Here is a 21,558-nt window from a genome sequence, read left to right as displayed (position 1 = left end):
GTGCTATGGCACCTTTTTTTCAAAGGTTGGAGAGCCCTATTACCCACAAAAATTGGTGTTTTCTCTATACATCAAAGGTTTTACTGCAGGTATCATACATACTTGCCAACTTTCCTGGAATGTCCGGGAGACTCCCGCATTTTGCGAGAGTCTCACGGACTCCCGGGAGAGTGTGGCAATCTCCCGCATCTGGCAGAATTCTGCCCACTTCCTAGTGAAATGGGCAGAATTAGGTCCAAAACGCCGAAATTCACCGGGAATCACAGCATCTAGCCCCGCCCCCTACTGTCAAATGATGCAGATTTTGAAGCCCCGCCCCAATCACGCCCACCTCCACTGGCAGGCTCCCGGAAGCCAACTTGCTGAAGTTGGCAAGTATGGTATTATATAATAAGCACCTTTTAAATGCAGTTCTTTATATATATATATATATATATATATATATATATATATATATATATAATATAATATATATTATATATAGTATATATGCTATATATAAATATACTATATAAAAAATTATATATTATATAAAATGTTGTTTGTGTTTGTTTTATAATTAATACTTTATTTATTTGTTTATATTTTTTAAACTAATGGACTTGAAAACCCAAATCTAACATTGTGCATGCGCAAACTGGCTTATGCATGAACAGAAGGATGGAGGCTGACCCGCCAAAGTGTTAAGTTAAGGTCACTACTCCAGACCAATAGCAACAGGACAACTGCCCAATGCTCAGCTGCCTCTGCAATATATTTTTTTATAACTGCAGGCAATAGCTCATTTTTTTATGGCTGCAATAAGCAGCTACAAAAGAATTACAAATGTTTGGTGAAAACATTTGAATAGGTTTATATAGGTTGAATTAGGATTAGCTATTATATAAAAAAAAGTCTGTGGAGAGACCAGCAGAGGTCACTAAAGATCTATTCAAATCTGTTTATTAACTCACAAAAGCTTGAGCTGTGTTAGTTTGTGACACTGGGAACAGTGAAACCCCATACTTTCAGCAGCACATCCTCGACAGCGCCAGAAGGTGTCTCTCAAATGAAATAAGTGATGTGTTTATTCCCAATAGTAAAGTACATAATAAAAATCCCTCTCTCATTCCGTCATCTTAGATCTGCTGGGTTACTGCCCAGGTCTCTGAAAGAGTTGAAGCTCAGCAGTGCCTGGTTTGCAGTCTTTCATTTCTCCTCCCTCGTCCTTGGTCTTATGGCTTCTCCTCCACCCCTCCAACTGCAGTGCAATGTTAAACTGGTCTTCCTCAGTGAGGATCAGAAGAAAGGAAGTGGGGATGGAAGTGGATGTGGATCATTGCAGCTGTCCAGCAGCCTTAGCCCAAAGATACTTCTACTACATTTCTACAATGGGAAGGAGGAAGCTGTCATGACATTAACTGATGGTAATGTACCTCTTCTACATGTATTCTGTTCTGGAATAAGCTTGACAGTTTGTCAAAGAAAAGAAAAACACGTTAGTGGCTTAAAGAGTAACAAAAGAGTCTTGTTGGGTACCTAACCTCTACCTCAGTTCACACATGCTCATCAACTACTTTATTATGAGTCTTCAATTATTAACCTTAATACAACTAACTTCATTTATCACCTACTATATAAGTTTACAGAGGAATATTGGCAACTGTCAATAGACTCCATCTCTCTTATTTTGCAACTTAATGTGTAAGAGAGTAAAGGTGGCATAACCACTGTCAAAGGAATAGGAAAAAGCTATTTCTATCGCTCAGCAACACACATCACCGTGTATATATAATTTTTCTATATGAATGTTGTAGATTTCTTTTATATCATGATAACATATACTGTACATTACAAATTATTAAATGTTTCTAGTATTCGTGGCTACTTTGTGCTCATATTTGACATGGATTAGGTATACAACATAAGTGTTATGTGGTTTTTCAGACGCTCTTATTAAGGTATACTGTCATGTTCTAAGTCGAATTTGTATTTACTTCAGGAGAAAATAATACCAGAGATTTTTGTCATTACGTATTACTGCATTCATTACAATCATTTATCTTTTGTTTCAATGGAGGCAGGTTTAAATGCTGTAGGTAAAAAGTAAATAAAAAAACATTTACACAAAAAGTGTGAGACCTAGCTCTTATAAGAGTTAAGTGCACTGTATATAGATGGTCAAAAACACCCATATGATTGTATGTAAGGCCCAGTTATGTCAAACTGGACATGACCCAGTGGGAACAGTTTGTTGGGCTGAAATAATATTTATGAGACTGTAATTTCTCAATTCACTAGGAACTAGTACCTCATGAATATAAATCGGGCCTCATGAATATTAGTCAGGCAGTGTCTCAGTGATGTCACTGTTTCCTAGAAAATTCACATGCTGCTTATTGGTTCAGGCTAGAAACTGGATCCAATGTGTGTAGGTGTGTAGTCCACTGTAAACATTTAAATGGTTCTCAAATATGTGAAAAATGACATTAGGACTAGCCAAGGGCAGGCTGGGCTGGAGGGCATCTTCCCCTTGGGCTGGTCTCATAGTCATAGCCGGCTACCTTGTGCTGGATCACTGGGCCATCTGCATTTTTTTTCCCTTTAAAATGTTCCTAATAGGCTGCTGAGTCAAGTCATGCCCCCCTGGCTAAAATTTACGACCTCTCCTCTGGGACTAGCGCTTGCACATACCTCCCAACTGTCTCAATTTCATCGGGATAGTCCAGATTTTAGGGCTCACCCCCTATCTCACTACCGGGGACAGACATGTTAGGAGATATGTTACCATGTTATTAGTGTGCACATGATAATAGGGTATTGCATCCAGTTTGAGGTACTTATTGAAGTACCTTTGTAATATAGAAACCCAATATTATTTTCTCTGTTGATTTTCAATTTTTTTTTTCTTTTGTATTTATTTCATATTGTTTGTTCTGTTGCTCCAGTATTTATCGGTATTATGTTCTGTTTGTGTATTGCTGACTGTACGGTGATGCACAATCTGTGGCGCCTCATGAATAAATTATGATAATGATGATGATGATTTACTCACGAGTTGGATGTTAAATTTGAAGGCAGTCACTCCTTACTGAGGGGAATCTATTATTGTTGTTGGCAGTGATGTGTGTCTTATTTTATAACTCCATGACTCAAGCATCTATATGTACACGTTTCATAGGGGCCTATTTATCAAAGATCTTCCCAGGGGCGCACGGAGGTTTTTAAGGGGGGGGTTTCTCCTCCACCCCCCCCCCCCAAAAAAAGAAAAAGCTAGAGAGCTGCCACGCATGCGCAGCAGCTCCGTTTCGGCAGCACTACTATACAGCAGCCGCGGTGCTGTCAAAGAAGCATCCGCGGCGGTGCTGTATACAGCATCACCGCGTACACTTCTTTGACAGCGCCGCGGCTGCTGTATAGTACAGTACATCTGAAGCTGGCGTACATTAACATATCTGCAATCTTTCGCAGCTGTCAGCTCTGGACAGCGCATGTGTGGAGGGATCATGTGATCCCTCCCTGTCACATAACGTACCTTTTGCCGTCCAGGATGTCAGTGCTCATGCCCCAAGTTTTCAGTCGGCGCATGCGCACTAACAAAAAAAAAAAGAGAAGATCACCGCAGCTTTCAAAATTGAAAAAAGACTGCGATGATCAGGTGAGTCACTTCTCAGGGACAGCAGGTTATCGCCACTGCTGTCCCTGAGAAGTTTTTTAATACATTGCCGTTACTTTTCAATCCTTATCAAGGAGATAAGGATTGAAAAGTTTCAAGTGAAAAAATTGAAGGGTCATAAATAGACCCCTATGTGACTTAAATAAATGTTCAAACTCAGACTCATTTTTCTGGCAACTGTAATAATGACGTCTCTCACAACTTGAAGCTTATGTCCCAAAAACCTGTAACCGAATGGATCTGTGAATTTTTCTGACAATTGTCTTGTGTCAATAACATCGTTGCCTGCCATGTTCATAAGCATTAACACAGTATAATATGATGTTCTATGGAAATTCTCAGCAAGTACAAAGTACATTAGGCTGCAGGGATCTTTGAGAACATGCTTTGAATGTTTTGTTAATGTCTTCATTGTTAAGGTGTATTTTTTTTAAAACGTCTGATGCAGCACATATTGGGCCTGAGTCATTAAGCAGAGCAAGGCAATAAAAGGAGTAGATTTGATCCAGGACAAACCATGTTACAATGCAAAGGGGTACAAATTAGTTTATTATTTTTCACACAAGGAAAATACTAGCTGCTTTTTCATGTAGCACACAAATACTTGATTGCTTTAGTGTTGCACTGAAATTTAAAGTTGATCTAGGACATGCCCTATCCCAACTATAAATTTGTCCCCAGTTTTAATTTACCTTCCCCTCCAACGCAACATGGTATTACCAATGTTACAAGTTACTCCTTTTTTTGCTTTGCTCTCCTTAATGACAGGCCCATTGCTGCTAACATACAGTTGATATATTCATGAAGGTCAGTGACTTAAGGTGTGGGACAGACTTTGCAAGAAATCTGGGTGTTAAATTTATTAAGCTGCGGGTTTGAAAAGTGGAGATGTTGCCTATAGCAGCCAATCAGATTCTAGCTGTCATTTTGTAGAACGTACTAAATAAATGATAGCTAGAATAGGATTGGTTGCTATGGGCAAAATCTCCACTTGTAAAATCCACTGGAAACTCACAGCTTGATAAATTTACCCCTTGGCCGCATGTAATAAGCACACTCTGAATTATTTAAGAATAAGAATGTTCGGATTTCCTAGGAAATGTAAGACAATGCAACAGACAACCTAGCTAAAAAAGACAACCTTTAAGGTATTGCACAAAGTACTGCAATGCTCCAACTTGAAGCTTAACATGTATTATATGTATATGTATTTTTCTTTTTAACTTCCTTCCATTGTGAAGTGTATAGTATATTTACCTTTAGGGGGCACATATTGTTGAGTATTCTCTTATTTTACTGCAGTTCAAGCAAGCCCTATACTGTACAATAATAACATGTCTATAAGTAAGCTAAATTACATATCTGACATACCACTGCACACATTACAAATCTTTATAGGTCTGAAAGATTGTCTAGCAATTTTTGTACATAAAATATACACTATATGGACAAGAGTATTTGGCCACACCTGTTAATTATTGAATTGAGGTGTTTCAATCAGACCCGTTGCCAGAGGTGTATAAAATCAAGCACCTAGCTATGCAGACTCCATTTGCAAACATTTGTGATACAAAATGGGTCATTCTGAAGAGCTCAGTGACTTCAAGCGTGGTACTGTGATAGGATGCCACCTTTGCAATAAGACGGTTCGTGAAATTTCATCCATTCTAGATATTCCAGGTCAACTATAAGTGATATTATTAGAAAGTGGAGATGTTTAGGAACAAAAGCAACTCAGCCATGAAGCGGAAGACCACATAAAATCACAGAGTGGGGTCAACAACTGCTAAGGAGCATGGTGTGTAAAAATCGCCAATGCTCTGCTGATTCCATAGCTGAAGATTTCCGAACCTCCACTGGCATTAATGTAAGCACAAAAACTGTGCGGCGGGAGCTTAATGGAATGGGTTTCCATGGTCAAGCAGCTGCATGCAAACCTCACATCACCAAGACCAATGTCAAGCGTCGTATGGGGTGGTGTAAAGCACACTGACACTGGACTGTGGAACAGTGGAAACATGTTCTGTGGAGTGACGAATCACACTTCTCTGGCAGTCAGATGGGCTATTCTGTGTTTGGCGGATGCTGGGAGAACATTCCCTACCTGACTGCCTTATGCCAACTGTGAAGTTTGGTGGAGAATTGATAATGGTATGGGGCTGTTTTTCAGGGTTTGGGCTAGGCCCCTTAACTCCAGTGAAGGACAATCTTAATGCTTTAGCATACCAAGTTATTTTGGACAATGCTTCCCCAACTTTGTGGCAACAGTTTGGGGAAGACCTTTCTCTATTCCAATATGATTGTGCCCCAGTGCATGAAGCACGGACTACAAAGACATGGTTTGATGAGTTTGGTGTGGAAGAACTTGACTGGCCCGGACTGAGCCCTGACCTCAACCCCATCGAACACATTTGGGATGAACTGGAATGGAGAATGCGAGCCAGGCCTTCTCCTCCAACATCAGTGTCTGACCTCATAAATGCTCTACAGAATGAATGGGCACAAATTCCCACAGAAACACTCCAACATCTTGTGGAAAGCATTCCAAGAAGGGTGGAAACTGTTATCACTGTAAAAGAGGGACCAACTCCATATTGAAGTATATGTATTTGAATACAATGTCATTACAGTCCCTGTTGGAGTATTGATCATGTGTCCGAATACTTTTGTCCATATAGTGTACATGAAAAGTGATATAATTGCAAGTTTAAAGGAACAGTAAGCCTAAAAGTGAAATATTATTTCCACAACCACTAAAACACTAATCGTGGTGATTACGCTGATTTTTTTTTTGTTGCTGCTTATCGTGGCAATAAAGAAATTCATTAAAAAAATTATATATTGCTGGGGCTAAGGGTTAAATTCGCCAGGTCATCCTTTCAAGATTTGAACTTTCCATTCCAAATTACAAAAGGTGTAAAAATAGATTAAATGTATAACAAAAAATATTTATACATTAATACATGCTTTATTCACAGAATAAAGCATGTTTAAATGATTTTACTCTGTTATGGCTACCCATATTTGCATCGTCGTAGCTCACTCTCCACTGTACAGTGGCACAATTCGCATCAAATTGCATCATCAAGGTCCTGCCCATTTCTGAAAAAAGTGAAGTGGGATCCGGAAAGGTGACCTTACTCTTCCAGGAGTCTCCCGGAGGAAAGTATGCAAGTTTTAAAAAGCGATTATGTTTGTGGTTACAATTTTGAATATATTTAAGTTTTGTCCTAGAGGTGGGTTGAATATTTTTGTTTCACTTATAACTAAAGGTTAAGTTTCAGATTACCAATAGAAATAGGATTATGTTCGGGGTTGACACTTTTTAAATCACCAGGGTCAAATAGTGATATAGCCCTTTGTTTGAAGGAGAGGACTACTCACTTGTCTTTGAAACTTTTCTTTCCTACTAAATTACTATGTTTATACACAGATTATTTAGCAAAATGGCATTCATTATATTCTTTATATAACTACAATAAAATGTAATGTAATGGGATGCAGAACAAAAGCAGTCTAAAGAACATATAAATGGAAGGCAAATAAAATGGAACGTGAGGTGGATCCAGTATGGGGTAGAATATCTCCAACAGTATGTTGAAGTCGTATAATTGGATGAACGAAAGTATATTGGTTTAATATTGTTTAGCCATGCAAATGCGATCCGTACGCTACGTAACACGTGGCATGGTGCGTTTGCACGGTAAAATACGCACGCACACACTCGCATTACAACATTTAGTTATTTATATAATTCATATTCATATTGGTTCCGTTACACTGTAATTTAGGAGCAGATAGTATTTGGTTTATTATTAGTCTATATATATATATATATATATATATATATATATATATATATAGTGATTATATGTACACTTCAGTGATATTCAAGGTTCAGGTTATAGGAAAGGTACCACGCTTGGTGTCATATTAAAGCCCTATTCATCAGCAGCTGTCCGGTGCAGTCGGCGAAGAGATCGCACATTGCATAGCTTAGTTATTGATATTAGAGAATAAACCTTTGTATGATGCTGGCTATGAAAGGAGCAGACCCCTGGAGAGACGACCCCCTCCTTTGGATTCCTTAGATTGAATCAGCCTATGATCTGTTTACCCTAACCCACCCAACGTCTGGACCTATAGAAGCAAGCTACGTCATCTCTATTGTTCACAATGAAACACTGACTGTATATATAATAGCTGCATCCCCCACCAGCCTCAGTCACTTCTGACACAGTATTCTAAGCAGATATACTGTCCATTGGGTCCCCTGGTTGCGCAGCGAGCGCAATGCGATAAGAGCGCAGTATGTATGTATGTAACTTTTGGTATTGGCTGTACTGTATTTTATCATAATATAATAATGTATTGAATTGTTGACTATTTACATCTGTTAAAATAAATCACTTAATGCTTTGGAAACACATACAATTGATAGGGCAATGCTTATTTTAAAACGATAGAATTACTTTAATAATTGGGGGCTCGTGAGTTTAGGAGTTACGTTATCGGCAGGTATGCAACGCTCACGGTATTCGGTTCCTCAACAAAGGGTGGATTGGCGGAAGCGTTGCATAACAGGAAAGAACGCAATGTGTTTAAGACCTGTGGTTCACTGTGTGTTGCGAAACCGAATGTCCGTTGTTGCATAGACTGAAGGAACGCTAATTTGAATCTAGGGACAAGAAAGAAAAATGTTTCTTTTTATTGTCGTTTTACGTTTTAAAGGGTATTGCATTGCCTAGTGTATGTGTGCTTCCTGTTTAGCGTGTATGAACTTTCGGTATTGTTACCACGTGTTTGAACAATCATGTTCCTAGTCTGTTATATATGTAACATAGTCTACATATGTGTTAATATGTTCATAGTGGTATGCATAAAGATAAGAGAAGAGTTTGCATACTGTTGAAAAGAGATAGATAAGGGAAGAATTTGCATACTGCTGAAGACAGACAAAGAGGTGATTTACTATTGAAAAGACAGAGATATCGGTTGCTGCCTGACCAGGGAAACTGGATGAGCAAGGTTGTGTTTGAAATAAGAACAGTCTAATAAGTAGTATGTGGATTTTTTATGTAACATACGGTGCAGTTTAATAAGTAGTATGTGGATTTTTTATGTAACATACGGTGTTATAGGTAATATACAGTATTCTAAGCTGTATATGGTGTGGGAATAGGTAGTATACAGGGTATACGGTGATATGGTAGTATGTGGATTTTTATGTAACATACGGTGTTATAGGTAGTATACAGGGTATATGGTGATATGGTAGTATGTGGATTTTTATGTAACATATAGTGTTATAGGTAGTATACAGGGTATACGGTGATATGGTAGTATGTGGATTTTTATGTAACATACGGTGTTATAGGTAGTATACAGGGTATACGGTGATATGGTAGTATGTGGATTTTTATGTAACATACGGTGTTATAGGTAGTATACAGGGTATACGGTGAAAACAGATTTTGTGGTAGAGTCAAGGGTATCGAGGAGCTGATAGCCCTTTAGTCTGCAATGATATTTCTGTGTTAGGAGGTGTGTGGGCGTAGCCTGTGAAACCATCCACGGATAAAAATCTCTGGTAGGTTCTTTTTGAAAAGAGAACAGGAAAAAAGTCTTTTTGAGTAGCGTTGAGAAATAGGTTGTTTTCACAATGGATGCGAAGCAAACGCTAGAGATAGTTCGTGTTCTGCTGCCTAATGAATGGCCGGTTAGTTCAGCAAGATTTCTCATGTTTAATAAATATGGTGCATACGCAACTGAATATTGCGACAAGTGGGTCAAAATGACCAAGGATTGTGAAAGACCTTTCCCAAACATGGGTAGTTTTGAGTCACAGGTGTTAAATATTGTTAGAAATAAAGTGCAGTTGATTAAATCAACAAAAACGAGAATTAAACATGAGGATTGTTTAAAATGGGGGCAAATGGAAGGTAGCACGTGGCAGAGCAGCGTATGCACACCGGAAATGAGCGTTCCGGAAATGAGCGTTCCGGAAGTGTGCGTTGCAAAGCGTGGCGAACTGAGCGCAAACACGCCCCCAACAAATTCAATCGGGGTGGATAGTACAGCCAATACCAAAAATGTGAAAACTGTAACTAGTAACTTTTATGTTGTTTTAAGTAATGTTAAAAGTAATGTTTCAGGACAAGGAAAGGGAACGGTTCCACCAGAAGGGGCAGCGGCTGAAAGTGGTGAGAATAATGTAAAGGTTATCACAGGAGGAGACATCCATTGTACTGCAGCAGCAATTTCAGCAACTAGTTATAGTGATTTGGTAGACTTACATCCTGTCTGCACTACAACAGTTCCCAATGGGAAAGCGGACAGAGATGGTGAGGTTCCTTTAAAACATGTAGCAAAGCATGATCCATGCACTAGGTCTGAAACATTTTCAATTTTGTCTGATTTCCCTGATCCTAGGAAAGATTTGACCAAATGTCAGCAGTTTATTAGATATTATGGTAATGTGTACGAGCCAACTAATAACGATTGGCGAGTATTATTGAAGACCTGTCTTCCTCCCAATACTGATATACAAAAGTTCATTAAGGATTGTATGTTGGAGGAAGATGAATCCTTAACCGAGGATGATAATCAGGACAATATTAGACATATAATCACACAGTTGGCCATATATTTTCCAGTGATAGTGGACTGGAGTAAAATTTTTACTATCAAGCAAAAAGATAGTGAAAATGCAACAGACTATTTTTGCAGGGCTCTAATAGCGATGGCTAAATATACTGGGGTATCAGACATAAAAGATAGTGTACCCTACAGAGAGGTTGCTGTTAAAGTTCTAATGGATGGCCTCAGGGAAAACTTGAAAAGAAGGGTGCAAACTTCATTACCATACTGGAGAGGAAGTACTGTAAGTGTTCTCAGGGAGTCAGCTATAGGACATGATAAAAATATAGGTAAAGAGGAAAAAGCACTATGTGATAGGGTAATGATGGTAAGTATCCCAGCTTTAGAGGGATTGCACACACGACCACAGTGTAATAACACCTGGGTTAAGGAAAAGAAACAACATGAGTTGAGGAAGTGTTTCCAATGCAATAAAATAGGACACCTAGCAAAAGATTGTGCAGACATGACAAGGACGTGTTTTTACTGCCTTAAGAAGGGACACAGGAGTAGGAACTGTGTAGAGAGAAAAAGGGATACCTGGGTTGGGAACCACATAGACACCCACAAAGGAGGCGTACACAAGTTTCAGAGGTTCCCCAACAATTGATTGCACACCCCATAGCCATTAATACTTTGGGGGAGAACTATAACCAACTCTAGAGTTCAGGTCAGACATTGCAGTCCTACAACCAGGTGGGGTTTAATCTATGGTAAGTATTAGTGTGTACTTTTAGGAAGAAACTGAGTTTAAAAGGTAATCTTTATTGATTTTGTTTGTTTGTTTTATGTTGTCAAATGCTTGTTTTCCTAATCGCCGGCCTATGGTAAAGAATGGAAATGTTTGTTTTGTTTGCTGTTTTGAGATAACTATCCTGTTTCCCTCTTACAGATAAAAGGTACACAAAAGATATATAGACTAAGGGCTAGATTTACTAAGCTGCGGGTTTGAAAAAGTGGGGATGTTGCCTATAGCAACCAATCAGATTCTAGCTTTCATTTATTTAGTACCTTCTACAAAATGACAGCTAGAATCTGATTGGTTGCTATAGGCAACATCCCCACTTTTTCAAACCCGCAGCTTAGTAAATCTGGCCCTAAGTGTTTAAAAGGGGTGAGATAGAGAAATAGAAGAATTACTCTTGAAAGACTAATTAACAATAGACAAATGGAACACTCTTTGTTTTAGGCTACAGTGTCTTATGATAATTTGTTTAGCTGAGAATCATTATCCAACAATGAAGTATATACATACTTGCTCCAAAATATTGTTTATGTATCTCAGATGAGTCATCAACAGTTAATTTTTACATTTATCTATTATAAGTTAGGAAAGTCCGTTGAAAAGGTATGTAGTCAAAGAGATACCGAGTTCTTAATGAACAAATGACGGACGACACTGGATTGCACGGTTAAGACCCCCTAGTCATTCTTGGGAGGGATCATAGTTAAATGAATACAGCCATTTCCCCATAGAGTCAGAGTCCAATACGGCTGTCATTTTGTTGTAAAAATCTCCCTTTCTGCATGTATGTTTGTATTCAAATCTTTGTATTCCCATCATTCATTGCTTTCTTATTTCTCATTCCTTACACAAACGCTAGTCTCTCTCTCTCTCTCTCTCTCTCGTAGAGATAAAATCAGACACAGTCTCAACAATGGGGCTAAGACATATTTTTATATTTTTACATAAGACAAATTCAGAGATACACACACTAGATTAACATGAGTTACAGAAACAGTCAGGGGTTTTGTTTTCATGTGTATAGAAACTGCTGATTTTAAGCAGAAAGGTTCTGTTGTGGAAATACGATTCATTTTTTATAGATTGCATATGTTTCTTTTTTTGTTCTATGATTCGTGCCTCCTGTACAAAAATGTGCCTTTATATGGATGCACAAAGGGTGGATAGGAGATTGCTGGAGGTTAGGCATACAGATATGCATCTCTGTATAGAACATTGGAGTAGGATTTTTACCACAAGATACGACATAATGTGAAACCCTAGAAAATGTAGAATTTTCATGTTTTATATTTTTTTTTCACTGTTAGACAGGCATGTACTGGATACTGTTATATTTGAAGAAAGTGTTATAGAAATAGACCCCTTTGCCTTTCCCACTTAGTTAAGTAGCTGAATGTGAGGTACTGAGAATGACATGTGAGTTGGCAGAGGGAAAATCGATTGATATACATTGGTCTTCAGCATTTTTCTAGTCTAGGGGGTGATGTTGAGGTGACTGAGAAATCGTTTTATAGCAATACCAGCACATGATTAGGACACTACATAGAGGACTTTATACAGTGACACAGTTACCAACTGAAGTAGCTGCTAGTAAGGTCCACACTTACACACACGACCATACATGGCTGTCACACCAGGGCGAACATAGCTGTCAAATAGACAGCAGGGTTTTCTGTGACAGTTAACAAATCTATGTTTTGTTTTGTTATTCGTTGTATTGTTTTAGTTTTAAAATGTGAACACACACACACACATGCACACATACACATATTGGTTAATATATGAAGATTTGTGTTACCCGAGGAATAAACTGTCTGGAAGGTGAAGAGATGTGGTTAGGAGTCTGGTGGACTCTGGAAAGATGAACAAGGTAGACCAGTAGCTCCCAGAGTGTATCTCCCAGTCCCAGAGGAGGCAGCAAATGGTCTGGCTCAGCTGGGTACAGAAGGTATGTGCAAGCTGGTAAGAGTATTGGGGTGCACCAGATATTTAGTCTCAAGCTTGTAGGACGGCAACGTCCTATCTTGATTAAGAAAATGTCAGGAAAATGATACCAATAGAGCCATCCCATATCCCTCCTGCAGATGGGTTTTCCTCCAGGTAAAACAAATACACGTCATCCAATTACCACCATGCAGGATCCTCAAGTATACACAGATGTACCAATGAAAAATGTCTGGGTAAATGTGTATTGAAATGTGTCTAATGTATTACTGTGTCATACTCAAAACTTTTGTTATTCAATGTGATAGTCCTAGAGTTATAATAGATGATAGGGGTATTCATGTTATTAATAACAAAAGGTCACCCCTGTTAGGGTGTTGGATCGGGAGAGTAAGTTGTGGAGCAGAAATTTCTTAGGCTCAGGTTATTTGACAGACAGGTACCAGGTGTAGGCTACCAGCATCATGGCTTCAAGGGTAGCAGAGACACACTGGTGCCCATTCCACCCACTGCAGAGGGGCCAACACTCAGAGAAGGGTCCAAGGGCACTCATGAGTCTGTTCTGGAAGGCCTCGAATGCAGTTAGTAGCACCTGAGCCAAAGGCTAAGACTGTTGTCCAGCATGAAGTTGTAGTTTTTCCTGTTTTGTGTTCTCTCATTTCATTCTCTTCTCAGGACGGTTAATTCTTTTGATTATTAGCAGGTGACAGAGACTGGTTCAGGTAATGATAAGGAGGTATTGGGGAGGAAGGAGAAGTTAGTAGCATAATCGGTCCAGCCAATTACTCTATTCAATTTAGGGGTAAAGGAAAAATTGGAAACCTCGGAGCTTGGAGAAAGTGCGAGGGGCTATTGTCTGAGTAGCATTACGTCCGTAAGTACGGCGACCCCATGGTTAGAAAAGAGGTACACCCAGCGATGCCAGTCCAGTAATATTCGGACTTGAGCAGGCATCCTTGAGAATGATTGTCATTCTTGGGAGGGTAAGGTTTTTGACCAAACAAAGTGCTGGGCGTGCTCACACATGCCTCAGTGATTATATCCAGTAGGATTAGTTCTCTTTCCACTAAATATTCTTGAGGTACCCGAACTATAGGTGGGAGGTCACTAAGGGAAAAAGTAGGACACCTAGGTCCCTTAATCTGAAGTCTCCCAATGCTTTGCAAGCCGATATCTGTTAAATCTGAGTATTGGGAGACTGGGAAGAACGAACAGACAATAGCCCGCCCACAAGTGTTGATGAAAAGAACTGATGACATTATTAGAAGTGTGTATATTAACGCAAGCTGAAGGAGATTGCATATGATATTATTGATAGACATAGGATGATGCTATTGATGAACATGAAGTGTTTAAATGTATTCTGAGCTTAAAGACATGCGTTGGACAGAAGAACCTGTTAAACTTGAAGAACTGTAGTAGAGAATTCTGTATAACTGATACATGTTCTGTTGTACCTTGTACCTTTCCAAATAATGTATTATGTGTTTTATTGCACCCTTGAAGGGCATACAAAAGGTTAACTCCAAGCTCCAGAAATGTACGGTCTATAGTAAAAGAAGAAATCGTTAGAGGATTAAGACTCTCTCTTATGATAACTTGTTTAGATCTACAAACAGCGTGGTCATACACCAAGGGGGATTTATATTACATAACAATGAAGCGTGGTACTGAGATCCTGCATATAACATCTTTAAGGTGATAGTTTATTATACTATCAAAGGGTGGACTGTTGAAGTCGTATAATTGGATGAACGAAAGTATATTGGTTTAATATTGTTTAGCCATGCAAATGCGATCCGTACGCTACGTAACACACTCGCATTACAACATTTAGTTATTTATGTAATTCATATTCACATTGGTTCCGTTACACTGTAATTTAGAAGCAGATAGTATTTGGTTTATTATTAGTATATATATATATATATATATATATATATAGTGATTATATGTACACTTCAGTGATATTCAAGGTTCAGGTTATAGGAAAGGTTACACGCCTGGTGTCATATTAAAGCCCTATTCATCAGCAGCTGTCAGGTGCAGTCGGCGAAGAGATCGCACATTGCATAGCTTAGTTATTGATATTAGAGAATAAACCTTTGTATGATGCTGGCTATGAAAGGAGCAGACCCCCTGGAGAGACGACCCCCTCCTTTGGATTCCTTAGATTGAATCAGCCTATGATCTGTTTACCCTGAACCCACCCAACGTCTGGACCTATAGAAGCAAGCTACGTCATCTCTATTGTTCACAATGAAACACTGACTGTATATATAATAGCTGCATCCCCCACCAGCCTCAGTCACTTCTGACACAGTCATCTAAGCAGAAATACTGTCCATTGGGTCCTGTAGTTGCGCAGCGAGCACAATGCGATAAGAGCGCGGTATGTATGTATGTAACTTTTGGTATTGGCTGTACTGTACTTTATCATAATATTATAATGTATTGAATTGTTGACTATTTACATCTGCTAAAATAAATCACTTAATGCTTTGGAAACACATACAATTGATTGGGCAATGCTTATTTTAAAACGATAGAATTACTTTAGTAAGTATGAACATTAATTCAAGCACAGTGGTAAACTAACAACGGACTGTATGCTCCTCATGTAGAATTGGGGGTATTTTGTGCGTTGAACATACGAATAAAAAATAGTCACAAGAAAACGTAAAAGTATGGTGAAAATGTATTTAACCTTTTCTGAATGTATTTTATGCATACTTGCCAACCTTTTTAAGTTGGCATTCGGGGGATCCGGGGGGATTTGTGCGGGGCTCGGCGAAACACGTCATTGTGTCATCATGCCCCCGCCCTGAAATGTCTGAATTCACGGCATTGCATAGAAGGGGTGGAGCTTAATGGAGCATTCACGTCATTAAGCTCCACCCCCACAAGGATCCAGGAGGATGCCTACTCTTCCGGAAGTCCGGGAGGACTCCCAAACATTTGTGAGCCTCCCGGAAATTGCGGGAAACTAGACAAGTATGATTTTATGTTGAATTGTAAGAGTTTTCACAATCCACCATATAAAGTATATATGGCAATTATGCTGCTAAGTAACTTTTAAGAAACTTAGTTATTTTTGATACTGGAAAAATTACAAAACAATGAAAAAATTTTTTGGCCTGTTGTATTATCTCATTATTTTATGGTAGTTTTGACCTGATGCAGTGGATGTTGCACATGCATTTTAAAAGTAAGATAGTTCCAAATGTACAAGCAGGCAGTGATTTTACCTGACTTTTTTTTTATCTATACAACCCTGCATATGTTACAGTAGCAAAGTACAAGGCACAATGGGTGCACACATTTAGCAAATGAAATAGGCAATTGTGTTGCAAAGGGGGAGCAGGTAGCAGTGTTTTATGCATGTCAAATGAGACACACAGATATGCACTGATCTGTCTAAATGGGTTTCTCCTAAAAGGGTCTGCTTTATAAGTTTATAGTAACACCTACTTGGGATCTTATTGAATTAACACTAAACCTCAAATTTTAAAACAAATAATATGAGCCATGAAGGTAAAACATACTTGTCTACTGTCCTGAAATTTCATGGAGGTTCTCGGATTTTGGGGAGTCCTCATGGACTTCTGTAAGAGACTGCATTCCTCCTGGGTCTTATTAGAGACATGGCTTAATAGCGTGAATCGTGTCAACAAGCCCCGCCCCCACTATGCAATGCCATGAATTGTCACTTGAGGTTTTAAAAGTCGGCATGTATGGGGTAAAATACATTGTTCCGTATTAAACTGAAATTCCATTGCAGTTTAAAAGTATTAATCATCCACCCCTTTATAGACAGCTGCAACTCCTCCTGATGTGATATGCGTTTCTGTGAGATCACTGGCCCTGCCACTGTGTATAAGTCAAACAATCCAGACTGTGCATATATCAACCAATCTAAAATGTGGCTTTCTGCATGCAAGTCTGTGTAGCTACCAGTTTCTGTATGCTAGTTTAGTTAGAACAGCTCCACCCTCCAAACTTGACAACCTGAGAGAGCATGGGGGCATGTTAATAAGTATAGACTCTCCAGTCAGTTTAAATATATTGTATTAATATGTTAGTCTTCTAAATTAGAAAATTATTTAAGTGAGATTTCACTAGTAGCTGCTGAGAGGGGGGGGGGGGTTGTACTCTGACCAAAGTACTTTTTTAGCTGCAGCCATAGGTGTATCTAGTGCCATTTTCTTGGTAGTGCACATCAGAGGGAAAGGCTGCCTAATGAATATATAACAAAACCTATTTATTGACAGTAACAAACATTTTCTTGTAGTTTTGGAGGTACAGCAGAGATGCAGTAGTTTAGTCTACCTGCCCTGGAGTCCAGGAGGCTTCCCAAGCTTCAGGTATATTAGGCAAGGTTTATTATTTAGTTCAATAATATGCAGCCTATGATATGCATTAATCTGAAATAGTGGTTTTCCTTGCTATGTAAGGGGCTGGTTTAGAGTTAGTATTACACCAGTTTGAGTAATGTTTCTTCCAAGAAATCGCTCTGTGCATGCACAGAAAGTAGGCGTATGCATTTGCGCCAATGCATATTTGCATGATTCTGGGCATCTCTGAGGTACGTGATTTTTGCTGGTGACATTTTGCTACTGCTGGAATCAGTGGTCGAAGTGGAAATTTAGAAGTAGCGGTATGGGAAATGTAATGGGAATGTAAGTTAATGAAATGTATTAGTTTTACAATCAAAGCAGTAGGAGAAGTGGCGGTATGGCATACCACTGTATACATCCTCACTTCGACCACTGGCTGGCATATCAATAAGCATTACTACTACTGCTGTACAAATTAATAGTCTTCCTATTACTGTTGTGCATACTACTGGTCATCACTGCTCTTACTAACATACATAGCACACCAGGTGCTCTCTGGTATTTCACAAGATATTGTGTAACCCTTAGGAAGAGTAGGGGGCCTCATGTAAGACTTCCAAATTGACCACCACTGCTCTAATCTATAGCAAACTACCTGGCTCAAATCTTTGTGTCCTCAATGACTTGCTTTGTTCTGCTTTATTCGATTTTACTGTTAGGAACTCTTCCAGCCAGCACAACACAACCCGGAGTCTACTCTGTCAGTCAGGTGTTCACTGGAGCCCCTGATGGTGGGGACAGACTGGGCTGCAGACTGGCAGAGGGTCGTGAAGTGTGTACCGGCTGGGGAGAACCCAGGCAAGAAGAGTCAGGTCCACGCAGAGGTCAAAAGGCCGGCAGCAGGTATCAGTATCGATGAACAAGCTGAGGTCAGAGGTCACAGGCAGAGAAGCGGAACGGGTAAACGAGCCAAGGATCAGGGTCACAGGAAACACAAGCGAAGTCCAATACAAGCCAAGGGTCAAACACGGGGAGTCAAAACGTAGGTAACAGGATACAGGAACTGGAACAAGCAGGTCAGCAGACTGGAGCACAGAAGCTATAACCGGCAATGAGGCAGCAGACCTCATTGCCTTAAATACAGACACAGACCAATCAGCAGTTGAACACACTCCTGCAGGCTAATTTACTAGTATCCAGCAGGGCCAATCAGGGCTTGCCCCTGACCTACACAGTTGCAGGCTAATGCCTGTTACTAAGCCTAATCAGCCCACAGGCTGCCTGCTATGCGCATGCGCCCGGCTACCAGCACCGCCGGGACGCAGCGCTAGTGTACTAGCGTCTGGCCGTTGCCCTGGTAACGGCCGGACAGGAAGAGGAAATGACGTCCCGGTCGTCAAGGTGACGGCCGGGACGCTGGGGCGCATGAGAAGCGAGCCGCGGCGGCTGTGAGTACCGCCGCGGCTCGTGACAGTACCCCCCCCTTGAGGAGGGGTCAAGGGACCCCGACACCCAGGTTTTCTTGGAAATTTCCTGAAGAATTCCTTCAATTGTTTGGGAGCATGGAGTTGTCTCCGCGGAACCCAAGAGCGTTCTTCTAACCCGCGGTTCCTCCACTGTACCAAAAAGTGCACCTGTCCTTGCACTTTTTTGGAATCCAAGATTTTCTGAACACTGTACCTCTGTGGCTTGTCTGAAGACTGGGCTTGAGCTGGATAAAGAACTGGTATTAACAGAGAACAATGAAATGTGTTTGGAATTCTTAACGAGCCCGGAATTTTTAACCTAAATGCAACAGAGTTCACCTGCTTGATGATGGAAAATGGCCCAACTTCTTGCAAGGTTGCTTCAGCCTGATATTTTTTGTAGACAGCCAGACTTTCTGGCCAACCTTAAGAGAGCAGATGGTACGGTGTCGGTCCGAATTTTTTTTTGCCACAAGTGAGGCTTGTCTTAAAGATGAGTGCACTTTCTTCCAGATAACTCTGAGATCTCTGGCAGTGGAACGGATCTCCTGGATACCAACGGACTGGAGAGAATACAAAGAGTTCGATCTGGGGTGAAAACCATAATTGCAAAAAAACGGAGAGGTTTTGGTGGAGGAGTGACAGGAGTTGTTACAGGCAAATTCCGCCCAGGGCAACAAGGATGACCAGTTGTCATGGAACTCCGACGTGTAGCATCGCAAGAACTTCTCCAAAGACTGGTTAACCCTTTCCGTCTGCCCATTTGACTGAGGGTGGTACGCTGATGACAAACTAATCTTGATTCCCAGGAGGGTACAGAATGATCTCCAGAACTGCGCAATGAACTGAGAACCCCGATCGGAGACGATGTCTGTAGGGAGTCCATGGAGGCGAAAAATGTGTTGAATGAACAGGACGGCCAAATCTCGAGCAGAAGGAAGCCTGGCTAGTGGAATAAAATGTGCCATCTTGCTAAACCGGTCTACCACAACCCAAATGGTATTGTGTCCCGCAGAGGGTGGTAGATCAACTATAAAGTCCATGGATAGATGTGTCCAAGGTTTAGCAGGAGCGGCTAACGGAACCAACTGCCCTACCGGGCGAGTCCTGGGAACTTTGTTCCTGGCACAAACTTCACAGGACAGGACGTGACCTTTGACGTCGGCAGACAGAGACGGCCACCATACGGTACGGGAAAGTATCTCTAGTGTTTTGTAGATGCCAGGATGTCCAGCAGTCCGACTGTTGTGTGCTTCAGCAAGAACTATCTTCCTTAAATGAACTGGGACAAACAACCGTCTTACCGGAGTATTGTCAGGAGCCAACTTCTGAAACCTTTGTAAGGTACAGCTCAGATCTTGAGTTAATCCGGCATGGACCATAGATACAGGAACAATGGGCTCTGGGTTAGTGACTGGGGCATGATGTGCCAGAAAACTTCTAGACAGAGCGTCCGCTTGAATATTTTTAGAACCAGGACGATAAGTGATAATAAAGTTAAATCGGGTGAAGAACAGTGACCACCGAGCCTGACGGGGGTTTAGGCGTTTAGCTGACTGAATATACTGCAGATTCTTATGATCTGTTATAACGGAGATCTGGTGTGCAGCGCCTTCCAACCAGTGTCGCCATTCCTCAAAGGCCCATTTAATTGCTAGCAATTCTCGATTTCCCACGTCATAATTGGTCTCCGCTGAGGAGAATTGGCGGGAAAAAAAGGCACATGGATGCAAGCGGTGAGTCTGAGGATCCTTTTGTGACAAGATTGCTCCAGCACCGACGTCAGAAGCATCTACCTCGAGAATAAATGGTACCTTTGGGTCCGGGTGTCTGAGGACCTGAGCGGACACAAAAGCTTCCTTTAAGGTTTTAAATGCATTTATTGCTTGCCGTGGCCAAACAGCCGGATCACCCCCGTTGCGAGTCAAGGAAACGATAGGAGCCACGATCTCAGCAAAACCGCCAATAAATCTCCTGTAATAATTGGCGAATCCTAGGAATCTCTGGACCGCCTTGAGGTTATTGGGTTGTACCCAATCCAGGATTGCCTGGACCTTGGTGGGGTCCATGGAGAAACCCTCTGAAGAGATTATATAGCCAAGAAAGGATACCTTCTTAACCTCAAACTCACATTTTTCGAGTTTCGCGTAGAGATGATGTTCCCGTAGTTTCTGTAGGACTTGTCTGACATGACTCCGATGTGCCGGCAATGAATTGGAATATATGAGAATGTCATCTAAGTAGACAACAACAAAGTGTCCCAGGAACTCACGTAACACCTCATTAATCAAATCCTGGAACACAGCAGGAGCGTTACTAAGGCCAAACGGCATGACCAAGTATTCGTAGTGGCCCGAGAGCGTGTTGAACGCCGTCTTCCACTCATCACCTGCTCTAATGCGTATGAGGTTATAAGCACCACGAAGGTCGATTTTTGTGAAGACCGTTGCTCCTCTTAATTGATCAAAGAGTACAGAGATGAGAGGAAGCGGATAGGTGTTTTTAACTGTAATCATATTCAGTCCCCGATAATCGATACATGGTCTGAGTCCACCGTCCTTCTTGGACACAAAGAAGCATCCAGCCCCTACTGGAGACTTAGATGGCCTGATGAAGCCTTTCTCCAGATTTTCAGCAATGTACTCCTGCATGGATTTGGTCTCTGGACCGGAGAGAGAATACAAACGTCCCTTGGGTAGTTTAGTACCTGGAATTAACTCGATGGCACAGTCGAACTCCCGGTGTGGTGGTAGAATATCAGCAGCCTTTTTA

At 40.7% G+C, this 21,558-nt stretch overlaps 1 protein-coding gene across 3 annotated transcripts in view; it reads left to right on the top strand.

The window, feature by feature from the left end:
- The first annotated feature begins 1,000 nt into the window (after positions 1 to 1,000).
- LOC142152379 (histone-arginine methyltransferase CARM1-like) overlaps positions 1,001 to 21,558 on the top strand; it is a 131,822-nt gene continuing 111,264 nt past the window's right edge. For 2 of the 3 annotated variants that reach the window (XM_075208992.1, XM_075208973.1), the window contains exon 1: positions 1,003 to 1,406. In XM_075208992.1, the coding sequence (XP_075065093.1) occupies positions 1,061 to 1,406 (346 nt within the window). In that variant the 5' untranslated portion in view covers positions 1,003 to 1,060. Of the gene's footprint in view, positions 1,407 to 21,558 lie in introns of all 3 variants that reach the window. The other variant, XM_075208982.1, reaches the window with a different exon arrangement.

The sequence above is a fragment of the Mixophyes fleayi genome, chromosome 1 (assembly GCF_038048845.1).
Source record: "Mixophyes fleayi isolate aMixFle1 chromosome 1, aMixFle1.hap1, whole genome shotgun sequence".
In the NCBI taxonomy this organism is placed as follows: Eukaryota; Metazoa; Chordata; class Amphibia; order Anura; family Limnodynastidae; genus Mixophyes; species Mixophyes fleayi.
This window is presented reverse-complemented; position numbering and strand designations above follow the sequence as displayed.